The sequence below is a fragment of the Jatropha curcas genome, chromosome 8 (genome assembly GCF_041381405.1).
Source record: "Jatropha curcas cultivar XTBG-Jc1 chromosome 8, XTBG_Jcur_1.0, whole genome shotgun sequence".
Classification (NCBI taxonomy): Eukaryota; Viridiplantae; Streptophyta; class Magnoliopsida; order Malpighiales; family Euphorbiaceae; genus Jatropha; species Jatropha curcas.
In genome coordinates this window covers 4,427,797-4,449,538 of record NC_143158.1, presented here as the reverse complement: position 1 = coordinate 4,449,538, position 21,742 = coordinate 4,427,797, and the positions used below count along the sequence as shown (strand labels likewise).

Below are 21,742 nucleotides of genomic sequence, written 5' to 3'. Positions count from 1 at the left end.
AACAGAGTACAATAATTGATTAAAAAATATATTTAATAGCAGTGAAATTAAAAAAGAAAAAAAAAGCGCGACTCCCGAGGAAAACAAAAGCAGAGGAGTCGGGCTGTGAACTTGGACGCTAATGCACAAGCCTAAGCGACAATCCTGTTAGATCGGTTCCTAAGGAGTTGAATTTGAACACTTAATTACCACTAATTGTAATCTACTTAATTTGTTAATTACTTGTTTACCCACTAATCTTCTTGGCTACTTTGACAAATTTGCCTTTTTTCTCTTCTTTCCTGGTCTTGTTAATAACTGACTAACTGTTATTCTAAGCAATGGGGTAATGATTGTATGCGATATGTGCTATTATAATTGCTGTTCAACCGTATGATCATCACCATCATCATGTGCACGTGCAACTGATTTTATTCTTATTCTATTTGTGGGCCCTTCTAAAGAATAGCTCGCACTCGATGTCAGTGATAAATGGAAGCATTAGTGTTTTCTTTTAGATTTTGAGGAAAATTTTACAAAACAAATACTTAATTACTCAACTAATGATATAGATAAATTGCATTATGAAACAATAAATGAATAATTGAGTGTATTTCCAATTAATTATGTGAACATTAATAGTTTTTAAGATGAGAATAATTTTTAATAATTTCAAATAACGAAATAAAAATTAATGTGAAATATTTACCATATTAGTAAGTCATTATTAAAATAACCTGAACCTATATATACGTGTGCAAATTAAAAAAAAAAAAAAGGGAAAAAGCATGAAATAAGTGGAGGGAAATTGATTTATTAAACTAATACTGTCATTTTGGTGTTGTGGATGACTGAGGGAAGGATAAAAATTGAAATGGCCCACTTTTTTTTTAACCTTTAACTCCATAGCTCATGAACTTACAGTTAGTCTTACACACCAATTATTTGGTTCACCAGAACCAATCATTAACAAACTTACTATTCAGCAATTTTTCACTGTTTTGGGATAAAAGAAGACAACCCAAAAGGACAAGGTTGGTAAAACTGACGTAAAAGTCACCAAAAGTGGAAGGGCATCAAAGTAACTTCCTACAAGATTTCCCTTTCAACCCAATTAAACCTTTCTTTTTTTAAAAAAATTTACAGAAATATATATATACGATTTATTTTATTTTATTTTATATTTTTTATCTCCTAGTACCTCTCTTCATTACTCTTTTATTTTTCTTCGTCAAATTCCTCCATTTTAGCTGTCTGCCTGTCCCCTTCAAACGCAAATAAACCCTCTCTCTTTCTCTTTCTCTCTCTCGTATCAAAACCACAACTTCTCTCACTCTTCTTCTCTCTTTACACACACACATTTTCCTCACTACACTCTCCATCTTAATTTCTTAACCTCATTTTTTGCCTTAACCAGAAAACCCAAACAATCATCAATTTAAAATAATAATAATAATAATAATAACGATGGAAGCACCTGAATTCTATAACCAAAATGGATTTTGCTCGCCATTTTCAAATGAAAAGCACCATTCTTTAGATTCTAAGCCTACTGGCGGTGGTGGTGGTGACCATTTCATTGTCGAGGACCTTCTAGACTTTTCTAACGAAGATGCAGTCATTACCGACGGTGGCGTCGCTTTTGATAACGTTACAGGTAATTCCACGGACTCCTCTTCCGTTACTGTCGTCGATAGCTGCAATTCCTCTTCTTTCTCGGGATGTGAGCCTTGCTTTAATGGCGGCGATATTGGCTCTCGTAATTTGGCCGACGTTCAATTCTCTAGCGACCTTTGCGTGCCGGTAATTCCACTTAACATGCACGTTTATTGAGTTTTGTTTGTTTGCCAAGAAAGTGCAGGAAAATGAGAGAAAATTATATAATTTGATTTTTTTTTTTTTATCTTTTAGTATGATGATTTAGCGGAGCTCGAATGGCTGTCAAATTTCGTGGAGGAATCGTTTTCTAGCGAGGATTTGCAAAAGCTACAGCTGATATCTGGCATTAAAGCCCGGCCCGATGAATCATCTGAGACCCGAAATTTTCAACCAGACTGCAATGGTAACGACAATACTAACAACAATAATAACAACGACGTCGTAGCCATCAATAACAACAACAACCCAATTTTCCACCCTGAAATGTCCGTCCCAGCTAAGGCTCGTAGCAAGCGGTCTCGAGCTGCCCCATGCAACTGGGCGTCTCGTCTCCTCGTCCTTTCCCCCACCACGACATCACCGGAGCCGGAAATTATTGTCGGCCCAACGACTCAGCATCCTAGTTCAGGAAAAAAGACGATAAAAGGTACCGGACCGAAGCGAAGAGATGGTGGAGATGGAAATGGAGATGGCCGGAAATGCTTGCATTGCGCTACCGATAAAACGCCGCAGTGGCGGACAGGGCCAATGGGCCCAAAAACGCTGTGTAATGCTTGTGGTGTGAGGTACAAGTCAGGTAGGCTTGTACCAGAATACCGGCCGGCGGCGAGCCCAACGTTTGTGCTGACAAAACATTCGAATTCTCACCGGAAAGTACTTGAGCTTCGGCGGCAGAAAGAGTTGTTAAGGGCTCAGCAACAACAACAACAGCAATTTCTCCATCACCATCAGAACATGGTTTTTGATGTATCCAACGGCGATGATTACTTGATTCACCAACACGTGGGTCCCGATTTCAGGCAGCTGATCTAGTAAGGTAGGGAATAAGAGGCAGGTTCAGGTGGGGTCTATTTTAAGGATTTAGCTGCGAAATTCGTTAGTGAATTTCGTTAATTCTTCTAATTTTGCCTAACTTTTAATTTCTTCAATTTTTATTAGACTTTGTTTAATTTTTCATTTTCTCTGAGTTGCTTTTTGTCTGCCAAAGTTGGCAAGCTCTTTGAAAACTCAATTTTCCTAAATTCAGGTTTCCTTCCTTTTCTTTTCCTTGACACTTCAATTTACATATACCATAACGTAAAAATCATAGTCTTAAGCTATCTCGTTTCTAAAAATGTGATTATAATACCTTATAGAGATTATTTTCTTAAATTCATGAATTAGTAAGAAATAGACAACATGAGTGGTGCCAGCAGACGTGACCAGTCTTTTTTCCTTTCTTTAATTAAGAATCCGGAAAAGGAGTTTGATCTTCACATATGTAGAAAAAAATTTTCGTTTTTTTTTTTAAAATTAATTAATTCTTAACTCGATTTCACATGTCTTCTCATTGGTATATATATTTCTTAAATTACGTATAAAGTATTTCAACCAACCCATAATCTCTCTTGTTAGGAACAAATTGCAATTACAAAATATTTATTTAATTAAGGACAATAATGAAAATTGTTTTTTATATATTGGTGAATATTAATGTATTGGAGCAGTATATATACAGCTTTATACATAATGTAGAAAACTCTTGGTTATAGAGGGTAAGTGCAAAGCTTTGAAAAGAAGGTTTAAAAGAGATAGAGATTGAGGATACAATAAAATAAATAAATAAATTGAAATTGGTGTGTAGTTTAAGAAAACTGTTTAAGCATGTCATGTGACAACTAAGTCATAATTTGAAAATTTAATCTGCTGATGACATCTTAACACCTCTAAGTGATAGGTCTCCAACTCCTACCTTATTGCTAGCTCTGGAACTAAATCATATAATAATACTTGAATACCCTCTTTTTTTTTTTTTTTTTTTTTTTTTTTTAATTCAATGTGGAAGGGATGAATAAGATATATGGATTGCTAGGTCACAACTAGTTTATCCCTAATCAATTAGCCAAGTTGATGCAATCGCAGATCCATATGTTGATTTCCATTTTTTTTTTTTTTCCAAGTCAAATGTTATAAAGAGCAGTTTCATATATTACATCTATTAATTCAAAATAAAACGGTTGGATTAACGAAAATAAACTGTATATTCAGATGAATTTTATTTTTCTAAACCACCTCAGGATGTGATGCGTTATCGAATTAGACTTAAACAATAAAGTGAAAAATGGAAAGTTTACTAATGAGGAGAGAGTAAAATTTGGCTTCAACTTTAAAAAGAAGAAGAAAAGCACGTGAAGAGGAGCATTAGTAGATGATTAGAATCCACATGAATTTGAGTGAAAACCAGGTGAAATAGATCATTTATCCAATTGATCCATCCAAAGAATGTTAGAAAAGCAAATTCTGATTCGTTAATCAGATTTTTGATACTTGAAATTTGAAATCCAGTTGGGATTGTTTTCTTTTCCTTTGACATGTATTTCTCCAATTTGTGCTACTTCGAGGAATAATAAAATATTATTATATAAATATGCACCACTATAAACATTTATCAAAATAATAATAATTTTTTATAATAGAGAATACTCGCATTTAAAATCTTTATTTTTTTCATTTTTTTTCAATACCGTGAAAATATTAATTAAAACACATATCAACGGATAATATAATATATTTTTTTATTGCTATTTTCTCCGTTTCTAAAATAAATATATAATTATTTTGAAATGAATATATTTTTTCATGTGACTGAAGATTTGAGAGCCTAAATCTGTATATCCATATTACCGTGTGAAAGAAAGGGGTTTTTAATTATTATTTTATATATATTATAATATACTAGGGCTAATGAAGGTTATATAGTTAATAAAATGCGCACGATCCAAGGCAACAGTAATCCATAGACGACCTATTCCTTGTTAATAAATAATAATAATAATAATAATAATAATATAAAAGATAAATAAATAAATAAAATGATAAAATTATTTGTTTAAACTAATTATTTCAAGTAAATGTTTAAAATAGTTTAATAATAATGTTTAAAGAAGCAAAATTTGCGGTGGTCACATGCTTCTCTACCATGCCTCATATGCAGTAGTCAGTGATTCATGATGCCCTCACAAACACACACAATACAAATACCAGTATAATATTTTTTTTTTTATTTATCATTTCTAACTTATTACCTTATATAAAATAGTAATCAGATATATATTTTTTTATTACATTACATTTCATTATATATTACACCGATTTTTACTTAATTTACACTAATTATTAGGATTAAAAATTAATATGTTGATTAGGTGCATGAGAAGTAGTACTTATCTTTAAAGATTAACAGAGTTTGTTAATAATGTTTGATTAAAGCTAGCACATTTAGATCAGCTTTATAAGCTTGTAATTATTTGTAAATACATATTCCATACTTGCTTTTAAAAATGTTGTCATGCACAGAGCACGTGCACAGTGGCAGAAGAGAGTGATTTATGGGTGACAAATGCATGATTATTTAGCAGGTTTTCTCTTTAAATTAAAGACAAATCTAATATTATTTTATATAATCTTTTTGATTAACAATTAATTAAAACTCAGTTGTTAGTTCAAACATTTGGGGGATCATGGATTGGATTCTTATTCCATATGGGGCATGACAAGACAAACGATTATTAGTTTTTTCTAAAAAAATAAATAAAATTAATTATTATAATAAAATTTGCAACAAAATATCTTAAAGATTACTGTTGAATTAGGGTTAATTAAAAAATGGGGTATTTGAAAAAAAAATGCATGCAGGATATTTCCATTCCATGTTAAAAGAAAAGGGTTGGGGTTGTCTGGTTGGCACAGCAACTTCTGACAATGAATTGGCAAATGCCATTTTACAACACACTTTTAACGAATAGCCCTAACATGTCAACCAATGACTCTCCATTTCTAGCAATTAAATCATCTTATTATTACTGCTTTCTAAATCCTAATCATATAATTTACCCATTCAACTTTTACTTGCTCAACTCCAATATGTAAAAGTCATATAGAAAATATAAATAAATGATTTTAGTAAAAATTGAAAAAATTATTTTCACAGAATATTTCTCTAATTTTTTTTAAATAGAACCTATTTTAATAATTCGAATTTCCATTTTAATTATAAAGAACTAATTAATTTTATTGTTGGCATGTCCAATGGCGTGGATATTTATCTAGGCGGGGCATTATATTCTCATCCATCATGCTGGCTAGCAATTATAATTCAGATGATAATAATAATAATAATAATAAAACTTTATTATCCTATATATCATGAACCTCCTATATATATATATATATATATATACACACACACATTTTAAATTCATTTTTTCCTTATCCCTATCCCAAGAACCTCTAAACCCCACAGCATTGTCACCCCTTGAGGTTGTGCTACTTCTTTTTTTTTTTTTTCCTCTGAAAGAAAAGATCATAAAGGAAATGTGCCTCATAATCTTCTTTATAATAATGCAAGGAAATGGAGTAAAAATTAAGTTGTACTTTACAGTGAACATGGAGAAGGGAAGTACAGATGCAAGAAACTTACAAGGGAGAAAAAAGAGGAGGAAGAAGAAGAGATTCACATGCGAGTGTATTGTTAAGAGGGAGACATAAACGCTATGGTCAAGACTAATATTCAAAAAGATAGGGAACACAAGGACATATCTCATCAACAGCCCCCAACTTTCTCACGTAAATTTAACAATTCCTAGTATTATTAACATTGATCTTAGTTTCTTCATAAAGATAGCTCTAGTACATTTGCCCTTGACAAATTCCTTAATCAAAACTCATGTACTAATTATAATCAACACTTTAACGTATGTGATGTGTAATAGTTCATATGGCCTTCTTTCTCCAGAAATATGGTAAAAAGAGGAAAATTATTGGACAAAGGAATTGGAAGTTGATATACATTCAAAAATACCTAGCAAAAACACAAAGGGTAAATGGCAAGAATTTTTATTTGTTCATATGAGAGTATTGTATTATATTAGATTGATGCTTCAATCCAACAGAAGGCATGTGAAATCCAACAGAAACTTCAAATGCTTGCAACTAGCACCTCTAGATGGAACTGTTGTACAGAAAAACAGAATGTATCAGAAGACAAGCAATGGCCCTGATTTGTCAGCCATCTTCCATCTTGAATCTGTTATCGCGGCACACTGAGACCTAGTTCTGCATCAAAAGCAAATGCATTAATTACGGTGTTAGCACTAATTAAATTGAGCAAGCAAGTTTCAAAAAATGAGTCTTTCCCCGCATCCAGGACATACCAGGCCAGGCGGGAGGAAGGAAGAAGAAGTATCGACTACCATTTCATAAGCAAAAGCGCACTCAAAGAGAGGTCAAGTCGATCAGAAGCAAAATGAATTCTTACTTTTCTCTTTCACATAAATGTTACAGCAGATCAACCAAAAGTAGATGAACTTTTAAGGAGCTTATGGGTCATAATTTGGGTGCTACACCAGTACACCTAACCTGAAGTCATGAAACCAACTATATTTTTCCTCTTTTTTGCCCCCAAAACAAAATTTTTCAGTTCTTTGTGGCAAAACAAATAGAGATTGATCAGTATTCCAGAGTTTCTATGTTGAAAATCAAACTCCTATACATTCACACTAATCTCCAACCTCCATACATCCTCATTCCTAATTTTTATGTTAATTTTTGTAAATCAGAAATTTGGTAAGATGTGCCACAAAAATGATAAAATCTCCATGAACGGGCAGAATAACATCAATAATTCATCCGTACAGGCAACAAATCCTATTAAAGAAATCAGTCACATGGGTCAAACGTACTCACATTAAATATCGTACCTTATACCTAAAGGGAGGTTTCCTCATTTATTATTTGTGCTCCATTACATGGTAAAAAAATAAACTAATAAGCTATTGTATGCTTGCTACTCACATTTTTATCGTGTACATTCACTAATACTCAACCCATAGAACCTATTGTTGTGTATACAAAAAGTCACATAGATCTGAGAGCAGATTATTCAGGTCAAAAACGTTCCACTTGTAAATTGTATGAAAGACTACAAAAGAGAATAGGTCTACTGGGATTTAGATCTGCGACTTGTTGCATAAGCAAGTTTTTATTATTTATTTATTTATTTATTTATTTATTTTATGTTCAACTATAAGTGAATAAGCAATAATAACTTATAACATGGGAAGCAAGCACAAAATCTAAGTCTCTTTTATGTAAACTTTATTGTAGTAAACTTGCCAGCATATTTATTGGCACAAAAACTAGGGTCGATAAACCATGTGCACTACATGCTTAAAGCAATAGCCAAAAATTTTAACGCAAGGGTAATTAAGCCAAAAAGATAGGGCCTTTAACTTTAACCTTCGATGTATCAGTCCAACTTAAACATATTATGCTGCTAGCTGAATTACCAGAACACCAATCTCCATCCGATCAGTAATCCAGTGTCAATACCTGCTTTAACTACTTTCAAAACATCTTGCATGCATCATTCCTAATGAACAGAGGAGCTCAGCAACAGAATCATGCAAATCTTGATTGACACTTGACTACTCCAACTCCCTAACTTTAAAATTACAATGCATAAGGGAAATTGCTTCACAATGTTTATCCAATTACCCCCCCCCCCCCCCAAAAAAAATATTCCATGTGAAATAGTCATAAAATGAGCGACTAAAAATGAAAAGGAAAAGAATTTGAACTTTTGTATTCAATTTTGGGAGAAGAAATTGAAAAAGTCACTAATTAGGCTTCTTTTGCATTGTATAAAATAACTTTATTTATGAAAAATATTTTTTTGAGGAAAGAGTTTTTGAGAAAAATAATTGTTTGGTAAAAATATTGAAGATCAGTTTAGTATTTGGAAAATATTTGATTTCCTTCAATACTTAATATTATGAAAAAAGACTTGGACTGATAGGCCCCCATGAATTTTTCCAGCTATAATTGAAAATGAGAGAAAAGTGCATAAAAAATGGTAAATCACGGTCGTGACTGCGGTGATCAGTAGAGTAATGGGTATGTGATTGTGTGGTCCTCTTTATGAGTTTATAAAGTTTGAAAAATGACTAGGGACTCCCTTGAAGACTTATTTTTCCCTTTGAAGCAAATATTTTGCAGTGACTACTTCCTAAGACTAACTGCCCCACATACCAGAAAAAGTACAAAATTCTTTCTGGGACAATATTATCCATCAAAAAAAAAAAAAAAAAAAAAACCGTTAAGTTTGGATGGGATTAAAGAATAGACTCTTGAGGAAGTTGCTTATATCACCACACGCTACAATTTACCAAACTTGAAGAACAACAATTTCATCCTACAAGATATAGGCCTTCATAGAAAATAATATGATTTCAATCATCGAAGAAAAAGAAAAGAACCATAAAGGCAAGGAAGAAAGTAAGCCAAATAATATACTACTATGGAGCTGGCAATGCATGACAACTCCTGAAAATGACAACAAAAAATTTTCGTCTCGGAAAATTTACAGTGTCTGTAATGGCTTCATAAAATTTAAACTGTTGTTTATGTGACCTTATAAAATTGAAAGCATCAATTCATAAAGACAACTCACAGCGACAATGCAATGCACGGATGTGCTGTAAACAACTACTCAGCAAGACAAAATGTTGGCTTACTTGGCAACTAGCTTCTATTAACTTCTTTTCTTTTACTGAATCTTACGGCCATTGAAAAGAAATCGAGAGCAATGGCGTTCACAGCAAAACCAATAAATATGAAATACTTGTGGAGTAAAAAGTTGCTTACACATACTAAAATTAAAAGATTTGGAGATTATCAAACTCCTGGGTTTGCACTGCAGAGCATACCCTGAGACATTGACCGAGAGCTCCTTGAATCGATGCCAAGACACGAAGTTAACCGAGCTGAAGATACAGCCGAGTGCAAGGGAAGTAGAGATTGTAGAGCACCCAATTGAGGAAATTGCCTGAAATTCAAAAACCAACAATCAAATTTCAATCTTTCACAAACAATTAAACAAAGTTACTAGAAAAGGGCTTCAAAAACGCTTGCCTTGAAGATGTAAGAGATGAGCGAGTAGAGAGAGGAGAAGGTATCGGATTAGGTTTCACGGTGGGCTTGCTCATAGCGGATTTGAAGAGAGAAAGGCTTGATTTTGAGAGAGATCTATACCGAGACGCCATTTTCCCTAAACGGCAAAAGAAACAGTTAGTGGAGTTAGGGTTTCTGGAGAAACAAAATCATTGGGACTTCATATTAGTGATTGTACTGTATATCAAGGTTTAGGGGTTTTTGTTGGGTTTTACACTTGTTTCTGTATATTTACTGTTGATGAAACTATGCCGTTTGGCCTACCCAGCGTCTTAGCATATGGAGGAAAGAAAATTACATCCAGATAAAATTGTCGCAGTCCGATATCGGAATATGTGTAATCCAATTAGAAAATTTGTTAACAGAAAATTTTTTTTCCTTCCCTTATTATTTACTAGATTGGTGATAACGCGTGATCAAAAAATTATAACAACCAAAAATTCAGTTTTTAAGAAACCATTCCTTGAAAAAGCACGCTTATGGAAGGTAAAAGGGATTAACACTTCTTGATACTATAAGAAAAAAAAAAATTACAATATTCAATTGCATCTGCATTTGCCTCATATTGAGAACAAAATGGAGGTCAAGATTGAAAGAATCCTATTATTTTTTTAAATAATAAAATATAATTTGATTGATCGTGTTAAGAATTATACGTAAATATATTATATTATCTCAAACATAATTTAAAGTTTAAATTTAAAATGTAAAAATTAGAATTTCTGTGATCCAAATAAAAAAAATTATCTTTCACAGAGTTCAAAGTAATTCAAAACATTATAGTAAAAACCCAAGACTAAACCTTTGCATAACAATTCAAGGAATTGCACATGCAGACTCGCCGAACAATGAGCTGATATTCAGTTGATTTTAGCAACCAAAAGTTCAGTTTCATTAACAAATTTGAGGAAACATCTATCAAAGTGTTAAAAAATCCAAGTTCTGCAGTAATAGCAGGAATTTAGGGAAGAAAATGCAATTAATTCTGTTCCATTAACAAAGCAGTGGAGAACTCAAGATAAGACTTTTCTTTACTCAATTTCTCTTGTCAACCAGCGGGATGATCATGATCCATAAGCCACCCGCTAAAAGTACAAAGTCAAGTAGAAACAATCTTCCTCTGACTGAAAATGGTGGAAATTCTTTGTTTAGCAAGCTTTCTGGTGTGGTTTTATGCATCTCAACCATTTAACACAGGCTACATGAAAGAACTAGCTGCAAACAATCTACCCATTAAACCTAGGAGTTATAACTGAGGATATCATCTTCTCCTGCCGCATCAAAGCAGGCGTAGCTTTCCTGTAACTGAATTCACCAATTCTTTTGATCCTGCACAGAAACAGCAAAAGATAGTTCACTTAAAGCTCTCAAGTAAACAGGAATTTATGGATTATCCTCTTCCATTTTGTTCTCCACTGGACATCAATGGAAATGGGACTCCGAGATGCAAAATTTCCTTGCTTATGGCTTATTACAGTGTAACTGAATTCAGTATTACATAAGACTTAATGAAAAATATTATCTGAAAGCCCATGTCTCTCAAAACTGAGTGCATCACACTCACATAAAAGAAAGCAGCTAAAACAAGTTCAGAAGCAACTGGAAATAAAATATACCAGGTCCTATTGCAAGAACAGTCTTTGATCCAGCCAAAACCTGTATAAACATGAACAAAAACTTAAAATTTCCTTGTTTAATTCATTTAATTAGAACTAAATAAACCCATCTGCAATCTGTAGACTATTAAAGAGAGTAAACAAGCAGCAAAATTGATGTAATTTTTCCTAAGGTGAGTATATTGTAGGTATAACGCAAACATTCATGTGATGACCTAGACTAAAACCATCAAGTGAATGAGCGTGAATGCATTATTATGACCAGATGAGTGGAGCTCAAATAATAAACACAAATTCAGACCAATCAACTGCACATGTATGTCATTTTCTATAGAATCGCTTAACCAAGCTGGAAAAAGAAGAAAGAAAAGAAAAGGCTATCCTACAATTTTCAAATGACAGACAACATATCCACCCATATTCTGCCAGCAAATAGTACAAAAGGACATAATTGCACATTGTGGAACTAACTAGGTAGGTCCACAAGAACAATGAATAACAATCTTCCAAGAGTAACATTCATTTTATCTTTCCAAGGTCCATATTCTTTATTTCTGTTGCAGATTTGTGGCTGAAAAAAGAAATGGTCCAATATCCTTAATGTGTACCACATGGAGTTTACTCTAGATTCTGGATTTCATATACTGCTTTGAGCCAAGTGTTAGTTGCATTTAAGTATCTTCAAGGTGTTGTGTTACAAATGGATACCTGTGTCCGCCCAGCATCAGCAACAACAAAAGTTGGAAGGCCAATGCTGTCAGCTGCTTCCTTTATCCTATTCCTGATGAGGAATGAAATTGTAATCCATAAATCAGGAAAAAAAAAAAGTGATTTCCCCAACCAAAAATAAAATATATATGCAGGTTACTGACTCTTTAAGAACTGTATCATTCAAATGAAATCACCTGCTTACATTTCTTGTTGATTTTTGCATGTGACAACTATTTTGGGCTGTCCACAATTTTCCCATCTGCTCAAAAGTAACCGATGGCTGCACAGCATACAAACAAAATGCAACTTGGGATAACTACATGAACAACTAATGAGCATACAGCGCAGAATATAGTCTAGCCAAGAAGAGTCAGAGGACAATTATTTTGTGATGCATCACTCTGAGTCTGTGACCAGCTAAGTATATATATTCCTACTAAAAGTGATATTCTCAACGATCATAAGAACAGAAAGGACAAAGATCTTATGCATTATTTTCTTTTTCTTTCTTTTTTTTTTCTGCTTTTAATCAACTCCTGATCAGGTTCATAGTTCTTGAATCTTCAAACAATTGATTCAAGTAAACACGTATTGTCTTATTTTTGCCAAGAAGAGCTTATATCCTCTAGAACAATACAAATACAAAACACATCCAAGAGAGATGTTATTTATAAGCCAATGAAAACTACCAAGAGTTAGTAGAGTTGTAAAGAGTCTAAAGACACTCATAATTAGCACTTAATTTACCTTTGCATCAGCTCTGAATACATTCCAGTGGCTGCATCTGCAAGTAAGCAATTACAGATTCAATCAGATAATGGCAAAGTAATTGAAGATTGGGGGCTCCAAAGAAAGGCAAAGGAAATTCTTAAGTATTATAAAGCAAAACAATTGTGAAATTTATAGAAGTTGAAGTATATTACGAGCGCATTGTGATGCAATCTTTCCTGCACCCATCTTCAGGTCCTGTCTGACCACTAGAACCTGCCACGAGCAATTTTTCATCTGATCAAATAAATCTTTGACATTCTGATAAATACAAATACATTTCAAACTAGAGAAGACAGTTACAATGTTACATGAAAAACTCCACCTTTACCTTACATACGTCAATTGAATACATTGTAAATAAAATTAAATCAGCAACTGGACATCAGAATAGTCAGAGAGGAGGTGAGATAGGACTACATGCTCTACGCAAAAGAAATCATTCCATGATCACTATAGAGCAAGCATCCACCACCTTCAAAATCGGTTCAATCGACTTTGTATTTCAAAGAAATGCAGCATAAACTCAAAAGGGCAGGCCCAAACTACATGAAAATTTTGTTATTGTAAGATTAACTTATATTCCAGAATTTTGCCATGGCCTAAAACCAATCAAATTCATTGGCAGGATTCAGTTACAGTATAAAAAGGACAAGCAAAGAGTTAACAGCACCATTAACAATTAAATAGCTTTAAACCCACAGTTGCTGTGATTATCATAAAAGTCCATTCATAGTAATGACAGCAAAATAGCTCTACTAACAAATTCAAATAAATTCCCTCATTTCAGCCACCTAATTATCTTCTACGAAAAAAACAAATCACAACATCCAAAGAAACAGGGGGAAGTAAAAAACAAAGTAATATATTTTGCAGCAAAATCCCAAGTGATAATTACTTAAACACGGCAATCAAATCAATCCATAAAGCTTTAACCACTTGAATACAAACCATTTTAAGCTCTTGGTCACCATTACTGTAGAGCAAATTTTGTGCTTGGGACTTTCCTGGCAAGAAATTCTTCTTTTTGACATTGTTTTTTGTGAGGTCTGTTAAGTCCAGCAACAACCCAATTATGAGCCCAATGACAAAGCCTGGGATGAAGTTTTCCGGATTGAAACTCTTCTCTAAGCCTCCTTTTCTATCTTGCTTCTGTTGCTTCTGATTACACAGAAAACATATTTAACAAAGCATTAAACGAGAAATGACATCCTCGACCCAAAAAATTATCCATTTCAGATAAATAAATTTTTTTTTGAAAAAACTAAAAGATACCCATTTGAGATACCATAGTATCAGCTATCTGCAGACAATCTCATGTCTCTGAAAGTAAAGCAAAGTAAATTTGGAAACAAAAGAAGGTTTTTAGAAGGTCAACGTAAAAGGAAAAATAAAGCTGGTTCTTAAGTACCTGGTTCGAAAGCTGAGATGAGTTTCGAGACGAACCCCACATAGTATGTATACTGTATTAAGAGACTGTGGCAGCGAATGATTGCAGAAACAGATAACTGGGAAGAGAAGAAGATGAAAGTATACTTCTGGGCAGAACCACAGTGGATAGTGGATGCGAAGCGGAGGTATGAAAAACGGAGTCGTACGCGGATGCCAATCCCTTTCCCATTACTTGTTGAAACGAACAGCGTTTTAAGAGTTCGACCGGCGTCGTTTTTATTTGGTGTTTTTTTGCAACTTTTAGTCATATCTCAAATGGGTACCTTTTAGTTTTGATTTTTCAAAAACTAAAAAAAAAAAAAAAAAAAAAAAAAAAAAAAAAAAAAAAAAAAAAAAAAAAAAAAAAAAACCTTTTGCACAATATTGCCTCACCATGAAAATAAAAAATGAGCAAAATAAATAAATAAATAAAAGAGCCATTTATTTTGAAAGTATCTTGACTTATTAATTAAATATACAGAATATATGTCTTTTTTTTTTAAGATATTAGAATTTTTATTCAAATGGTATATCAAGATGAATCATTTCATTATTTAGTAAAATTAGTTGTTTTTGTAATTATTAATTCTTCACATAATAGTTAAAACAATACTAATTTTTTTAATAAATAATTATAGAGAGCTAATTTCAAAATTAATTAATTGATTTACAATGCAAGAAATATTAAGATGTTATAAAATCCAAGGGATTAAATAATTATTTACTCAAAATTAATTACTCCCTCCTTCCAATAATTTTTGTCTGACTTTTTTTTTTTTACCACCTCAAATTATTTTTCGATATTTTTTTAAAACCAAATAATATTAGAAAGTTATCAATAAATTTATTAGTGAAATTACTATATTATCATTAATTAAATTTATAGATAAATAAAAAATTATCAAACTTTTAAATTTTTAAAAATAATTTAATACGGATCATTTGATTTAAATTAATATAAAGGGTATTAGAAAAAGATAAAATAAAAATTATAGATTAACTATATTAACTAAAATTTGTTAATGTATAAATAAGCCATATCAAGACAAAAAATTATTAGACACAGCGAGTGTCTCAGAATTTCATTTTGTTTTCCCCTTGAAGGAATAAAAAATTGGAGGAACGAGAATTAAACAGCTTCCCGTGAACCCTACCTTACGCTAGTTTTTTATCCACCCGCAACAGCAATCCTTCTCTTGCCCCACCAAACTGTACAAGGAATATCCCAAAACGAACACGTTTTGTATGTGTCGTTTATATAACCATTGTCGACCTTACAAATTCCCGCATTTATCTAACTTTTCATTTCCTCTAATGGAATCCGTAGGCTCCAGTTCCTCTACTTCCGACCACCGTCTCCACTTCCATATCAGGCCAACCCAACCACTAGCAGGTCGAATATTCCGAGCCCTCCGCCACCACCTACGGCTGCTCCATCGATCCGAATCCAACTTCTTTATCTTAGGCGCTACCGGAAACGTCTACACCGTCACCTTAGCCAATACACCTTCATGCACTTGTCCTGACCGTACAACTCCATGCAAGCACATATTCTTCGTTCTTATTCGCGTATTAGGCGTCTCGGTCGACGACACATGTCTTCGCAGGAGAACTCTCCGGCCATGCAGACTCAATCGTTTACTAAGCACACCGACATCACCAGACTCGCTAGCGAGTTTAACCGTTCGGCAGTGGTTCCACCAACTATTCTTCGAGGCAAGAAGGCAAAACGGTGCGTCTAGAGGCGACGAGAAATTGGAGATTGAGGAAGGAACAGCGTGCCCGATTTGTCTTGATGAAATGGAGAAGGGAGATAGAGTGGTGGCGTGCGGGACATGTAAGAATATTGTGCACGAAAGGTGTTTGATGAAATGGAGGAGAAGTAGAGGAAGGAGAGGGACTATTTGTGTAATTTGTAGGGCAAGGTGGAGAGGTCGGAATAATGATCAGGATGGGTATCTGAATTTGGCTGCTTACGGTGGTGAGGATGATATGGCCGCCGAGAGTGCTGCGGGTCTTTGTGCTGGTTGATTTATATATATATATATTGGTTACATGCTGGTTAATTTAATTTAATTGTATATTATCAGGAAATGTAAGTTGATTAATAATTTCATTTGTATATATAAGCAGATGTATAGACTAACGTGAAGAAAATTCATTGTAATTATAAATATTGCTAGATTGCCAGATTTCAACTATTGGCTCAATTACCTGTCAAAAAAAAAAAAAAAAAAAAAAACTTTTGGCTCAATTAGTATAAATTAGTGATTTTCTTCTCATATTTTTAACCATAATTCAATTTCTAAACTCATACCATGAAAAAAAATGTAATATTTAAATGGATATTTTGCTTTCAACTAGATTTAGAGTAGGACTTGAAATACAAAATGGAATGGTGTTAACCGCTCTAGAATTAGGAAATAAAATTAGTGATGCATCCAACGCGATGCATGAATTGTATAATTTTTTTATTTTTTTAAATTAAATTAAATGTAATTTTCAAATAAATTATTGCAATTTATATTTGTGTTGATTTAAATAATTTGCTTATGAATTTTTTATTAAACAATGAAAGATAAAATTATACACTCTTTTTTAAAAGTATCAAGTAATGAACTAAAATATTCATTAGCATAATTAATTATTTTAAGTAAATTAATGTAATTCAACCGATAAATTAGTTAATTATTTATTTTTTCTCTTTGAAATTCCCATAAATTCAAATTAATTGATATATAATTTATTTAAGTTTAATAAAAATTTTAGTGAATTAAAATTAATATTTTAATTTTATTTGTTAATGTAACTATTATTTAATTACTTTTTATTAAATATGACTCTCTTATAACTCCGTTAATTTTGTTTATAGAAAGATACTATTTAATAAAAATTTAATATTTATTAACTGTAAAATATATTAATTGAAATGAAATTCTCTCCATTAAATTTATTAATTTATAATTTCATTATTTAATAGAAAATTTAATTTTTTATTAAATGCAAAAAAATTTCAATTATAATGAAAAAATAAAAGGTAACGTCATTAGTTGACTCAATTTTAAACATACATACATCATTTTTAATTTTATTAAATATCAACTTTGATTTTATTAAATGCAAAAAATTTTAAGTATTTTCGTTGATCTATTTTTTCTAAATGCCTCCAAATAATAAAATATTATATAAAATATTTTCCTACAAGTTATTTATGGAAAGAAAAGAATTCTAAGATAAGATTTATTGATATAAGGAGATCAGATTAGAACGAGGGGTTGTTGTTATCAAATTGAAAACAAATAATTAAGAAGTAATCAACTATAGTTTATGCTTAAGGTTTACCAAAAACCAATACGTAACTTAAATTCTATGCATCTGCAATCAGACAAACTTTATCGTTTCATCATCTTACCAGAAAGTAAGTATAAAATAAATTTACAAGTCAACTGGCTGAAGGGGCACGGCAAAACATGGGTTAATTTTTTTTTGTTTTATTTATTAAGAGGTTCAGTAAACGAAATATTATTGTACGGGGTAATATTTTTATAAGTTCATTAAATTGAAAAAAATATTTGTGATAGAAAAAATTCAAATTTGAAATATGTCACTCTTAATATAAATGAAAAAATTAATTAGATTATTAAATTAGACTGGTTGATATTTTTTTTCCTTTTTACTTATAAGATTCATTTTCAAAACAGTATTATTATAAAATTAATTATTTTTCAGGTTTTTATAAACTAACCAGAGAATTTGGTTGATTATAAATATATAAAAATAACTATTTTTTGTTTTATTTTAATATAATTAATATATATTTAATCAAATGAAAAATTTAAATACTGTAAATACAATTAACCAAAATTAGTTCAAAAGCGTTAATGTTTTCTTAAAAAAGAAAGCGTTCATATGAGAAATGACTTATAATTATAAATTAAAGAACCAATCATTTATCATAACTTATCCTTGCGATTGTAATTATAAATTTCATAATTTATTTTCCATTTACCCACATAGTTTATGTAGAAAAATATAAACAAAATTATCTAACTAAAATTTATAGAGTTACGATCCTCTCCTGCTATTAATACTCCAAATTCCAATTTTGCCACTAAAGCAGTGTCGTTTAAATGCTGAAGCTCCCGTTAGGCAAAGTCCCACCCCCCGGGTAAATGCTAAACACTTCCCTCTTGCAGCAATCATTGATAATTGAGAATTGTGCAAAGCTGATAACTTTGCATAATCCTCCTTTGGCTTGCCGGATAAAATGGAGGATAGCGGAACTCTTCGCACTTCTAGCAACCTGTCTCGCAAAGTCGTCTCCGTGGCCGCCGGGGAATCTCACACTCTCGCCCTTACAGGTAATGTATGCATTTATAGAGATTTATATAAAATTTGGTTAAACGACAATACTTGGTCTCGGATTGCAGGAGATGGGTGCGTGTATTCTTGGGGTAGAGGAATGTTTGGGAGACTTGGGAACGGTTCGGAAGGGGATGAGCTTTGCCCAGTTCGAGTCAAGTTTGATACTTGCAATGAATCTGAAGAGAACAGGCTCAAGTTTGTAGGAATTGCTGCTGGTGCTTATCACAGCATGGCTCTTGCAGGTTTGTTTAATCACCCTCTATCCAATTAATTCCCAGACTTTTGATTTTCTCCTTTTTGTTTACTGGGTTTGAAACAAAACTGTAATCTAATGGATGCTTATAAAGTTTCTGTTGAGGTCGTTTGTTCTAATTAAACGTGGATTAGTTCTAAGTTTGGCAATTGATAAGAGTTATTTTGTTGATGAATCAGATAAAAGTTTGTCAATAATTGAGGAGAATTTATGGATTTTCTACAATTAATAATTCTTGCTGTATCTCTCGTGGTGTTAGTCTGTTGTTTGTGGATTTTGATGAATTCTGATAAGACAAAGGGAAGGGTTATTGTCTGCTTCACTGTAATAGATTTGATTCCGTATTTGAATATTTTCTTACCTTATAGCTATACTAACTTTTGTTTATTTCCATGTAAGATTATATAACTTTTAGATGTTAACGAACATTATCTGGAGCTACACTTTGAACAACAAATGGTCATAAGATTAGGGTTGGTTGGAGCTAGTTTGGCTGATATGATATTTCTTTTATTTCTATGTAATTCCAGGTGACGGATCAGTTTGGTGCTGGGGTTACAACATCTGTATCCTTAATTGTGGGATTATTTTTTAGTTTTAAGTGCATTCCAAACCATATCGGAATTTTGTCATTTCTGTGCCTGAATTGTTCTTGGGTTCTCTGTGACTCTGCCTCCTTAACCTTTGTATGGATGGCCAACTTGGTGTGAATGGAGAGAATGCTGTTGTGCCACAGATGATGGAGCAGTTTCATGACTTGAGCTCTTCACATTCTCCAACGAATGAGTCAGAAACAAAGGGAAAAGCACCATTGAAGGTGCGAAGTGATTTTATCAATATTTTGTCTCTTTAGTCATTAACAGCTTCATTTACTAATTCTTTTTCTTTATGTACTGCAGATTTGTTCTGTTAAAGCTGGAGGAATGATGTCCTTAGCAATTGATAATCTTGGGGCTCTATGGATGTGGGGCAATTGCCCACAGGAAAGCAGCGGCAGTGAGGGTGGTTTCTCTCTAATGAGCAGTTTCACTCCAATTCCTGTCTGGGATTTCTATGGTCACACTGTTGTAAAGGTGGCATGTGGAAGCGAACATGTTGTAGCCTTGGTGAGTGCTGGGGAAACATATAAAGGAGATGATCTAGTTTGTTACTCCTGGGGAAACAATAGCCATGGCCAGCTGGGTTTGGGAGATACAGAGAGCAGACTACGTCCTGAAATTGTTGAAACATTTGATCAGGACTCTCCTTGGTTTGTTTATGAGGTAGCATGTGGTGCATTTCATACTGCTTTGCTTACTCGTAAAAAGAGACCAAATGACAAATTAGAAAGTACGTGCTGGACATTTGGCCTGGGCGATAACGGGCAGCTTGGGCATGGAACCACCCAGAGTGCATTGAAACCTGAAGCCGTAAAAGAATTGCCACAGAATATGTACCTGATCTCTATTGACTGTGGTTTATTTCATACCAGTGTCGTTTCATCAGCTGGAGCTGTGTGGTCGTGGGGAATGGAGAAAGGCCTTGGCCTCTGCCCAGATGCTAGATTTACTGGAACAGATGCAGGGGATGCTCTTTATCCCCTGCAAATAACAGGTCAACAAGGGCCTAAATTTCACGATCCAATTCAAGTTGCTTGTGGGGCTGCCCACACTGTTCTTGTTGCAAATGATGGATATAAGCTTTGGTCTTGGGGCAGGGGAAGAAGTGGGGTCCTTGGAAATGGGAGGGAAGTAGATTTTTTTGCTCCAGGTGTTGTGCTGTGGCCTCCACTAACAGAGGATTTCAAGGACCTGGACCAAGAAGCGAACAATGTTAATAAAGAGGAGAATCTTGAAAATAAGGGATCTGAAGAAGTTTCAGAAGTGGAAAAAAAGTTGTCTTTGGCAATGGAGGAGATGAAGCTCCTCAAATCAAAACTTTCTTTAATGGAGCAATATGCTGGCATACTTCACAGTTCAATTTTTGGTAAACCTTTCACAGAGGAAGGTATTCCTGTCTCGTTACAGGATTCAGGTGCTTTTGACATTGCCAAACAATGGGACGACATGTTAGAATCAGCAGATCATAGTAAGCTTATTAGATTAGAAATGTTCTATCGAAACATGCTTGCAGGTGTCAAAGATAAGCAAATGAAAAAACGTATCCAGGAGATAATAAAGGAGTATCTCCCTGCTTGAACTCCAGGAAAATAATGCAGGGAAATTTGGGATGCACATTTGTTTATAATTGATGACCAAACATACACTTGAAGTGGTCAGCTGCACCAAATCGGAACTCTGTATCAAATGAAGCTTGCTGTTGTACTATCACTCCAGATTGTTGGATTTTCTTTACTACATGTTTTGTGACAAAATACAATATACCCACATAGAATAATGTATCATAATAAAGGAATGAGCAGCTTATTATTAGCTGCTTTATGAAAAGCCATGGTTGATTTCTTACGGAGAAGATGCTCATATTTATTCTGTGATGAGAATAACTGCAAAAATTATACGTAAATTGCTTGTTTTATCATTCATTTTTGGAGCAATCCTATTGGAGAAGAAACAATTGGGACTCTGTTAAACTCTATTCCGTGATATCGTATTCTGAAGTAAAAGTGACTACAGCCGTAGCTTAAACTACACAACGGTGTCGTTTTTTTCCTGTTCTCTTTTTTTCTCTGTCGTTCCAATTATTTTTAATTCACATTTTGTGACACACGTGGCCAACTGCTTCAGTTCAGTATTGTAAAATGTAAAACTGCTTC

At 33.1% G+C, this 21,742-nt stretch overlaps 5 protein-coding genes across 9 annotated transcripts; 3 read left to right on the top strand and 2 right to left on the bottom strand.

Annotated features, from left to right (window-relative positions):
* The first annotated feature begins 1,204 nt into the window (after positions 1–1,204).
* On the top strand, positions 1,205–2,864 carry GATA9 (GATA transcription factor 9). Its single transcript, XM_012221983.4, has 2 exons — positions 1,205–1,782; positions 1,891–2,864. The coding sequence occupies exons 1-2, from the start codon at positions 1,447–1,449 to the stop codon at positions 2,668–2,670; spliced, it is 1,116 nt and encodes a 371-aa protein (XP_012077373.1). The 5' UTR covers positions 1,205–1,446; the 3' UTR covers positions 2,671–2,864.
* A 3,772-nt stretch (positions 2,865–6,636) lies between these two features.
* Positions 6,637–10,108, bottom strand: LOC105638208 (protein NONRESPONDING TO OXYLIPINS 2, mitochondrial). 3 transcript variants are annotated; one of them, XM_012221980.4, is made up of 3 exons: positions 9,808–10,108; positions 9,547–9,721; positions 6,637–6,951 (listed from the first exon to the last, which is right to left on the bottom strand). In XM_012221980.4, exons 1-2 carry the CDS (start codon positions 9,936–9,938, stop codon positions 9,571–9,573), a joined length of 282 nt encoding a protein of 93 aa, XP_012077370.1. In that variant the 5' UTR covers positions 9,939–10,108; the 3' UTR covers positions 6,637–6,951; positions 9,547–9,570. The 3 variants fall into 3 exon arrangements, with proteins under 3 accessions (XP_012077370.1, XP_012077369.1, XP_012077371.1); XM_012221979.4 differs by having other exon boundaries at positions 9,541–9,721; positions 9,808–10,104; XM_012221981.4 differs by having other exon boundaries at positions 9,603–9,721; positions 9,808–10,104.
* Positions 10,109–10,714: 606 nt separating this feature from the next.
* Positions 10,715–14,581, bottom strand: LOC105638207 (Peptidyl-tRNA hydrolase II (PTH2) family protein). Of its 3 annotated transcripts, XM_012221978.4 has the most exons (9): positions 14,353–14,580; positions 14,230–14,264; positions 13,893–14,102; positions 13,097–13,157; positions 12,921–12,957; positions 12,376–12,453; positions 12,171–12,243; positions 11,463–11,502; positions 10,715–11,175 (listed from the first exon to the last, which is right to left on the bottom strand). In XM_012221978.4, exons 2-9 carry the CDS (start codon positions 14,230–14,232, stop codon positions 11,126–11,128), a joined length of 552 nt encoding a protein of 183 aa, XP_012077368.1. In that variant the 5' UTR covers positions 14,233–14,264; positions 14,353–14,580; the 3' UTR covers positions 10,715–11,125. The 3 variants fall into 3 exon arrangements, 2 of the variants coding, with proteins under 2 accessions (XP_012077368.1, XP_012077367.1); XM_012221977.4 differs by lacking the exon at positions 14,230–14,264 and having other exon boundaries at positions 14,353–14,578; XR_002284883.3 differs by lacking the exons at positions 10,715–11,175; positions 14,230–14,264 and having other exon boundaries at positions 11,457–11,502; positions 12,368–12,453; positions 14,353–14,581.
* Positions 14,582–15,515: 934 nt separating this feature from the next.
* Positions 15,516–16,582, top strand: LOC105638385 (SWIM zinc finger family protein / mitogen-activated protein kinase kinase kinase (MAPKKK)-like protein). Its single transcript, XM_012222176.4, has one exon. It carries the CDS (start codon positions 15,618–15,620, stop codon positions 16,401–16,403), a length of 786 nt encoding a protein of 261 aa, XP_012077566.2. The 5' UTR covers positions 15,516–15,617; the 3' UTR covers positions 16,404–16,582.
* Positions 16,583–18,515: 1,933 nt separating this feature from the next.
* On the top strand, positions 18,516–21,416 carry LOC105638206 (Regulator of chromosome condensation (RCC1) family protein). Its single transcript, XM_012221976.4, has 5 exons — positions 18,516–18,733; positions 18,803–18,979; positions 19,521–19,556; positions 19,683–19,807; positions 19,890–21,416. Exons 1-5 carry the CDS (start codon positions 18,640–18,642, stop codon positions 21,165–21,167), a joined length of 1,710 nt encoding a protein of 569 aa, XP_012077366.2. The 5' UTR covers positions 18,516–18,639; the 3' UTR covers positions 21,168–21,416.
* Positions 21,417–21,742: the final 326 nt, after the last annotated feature.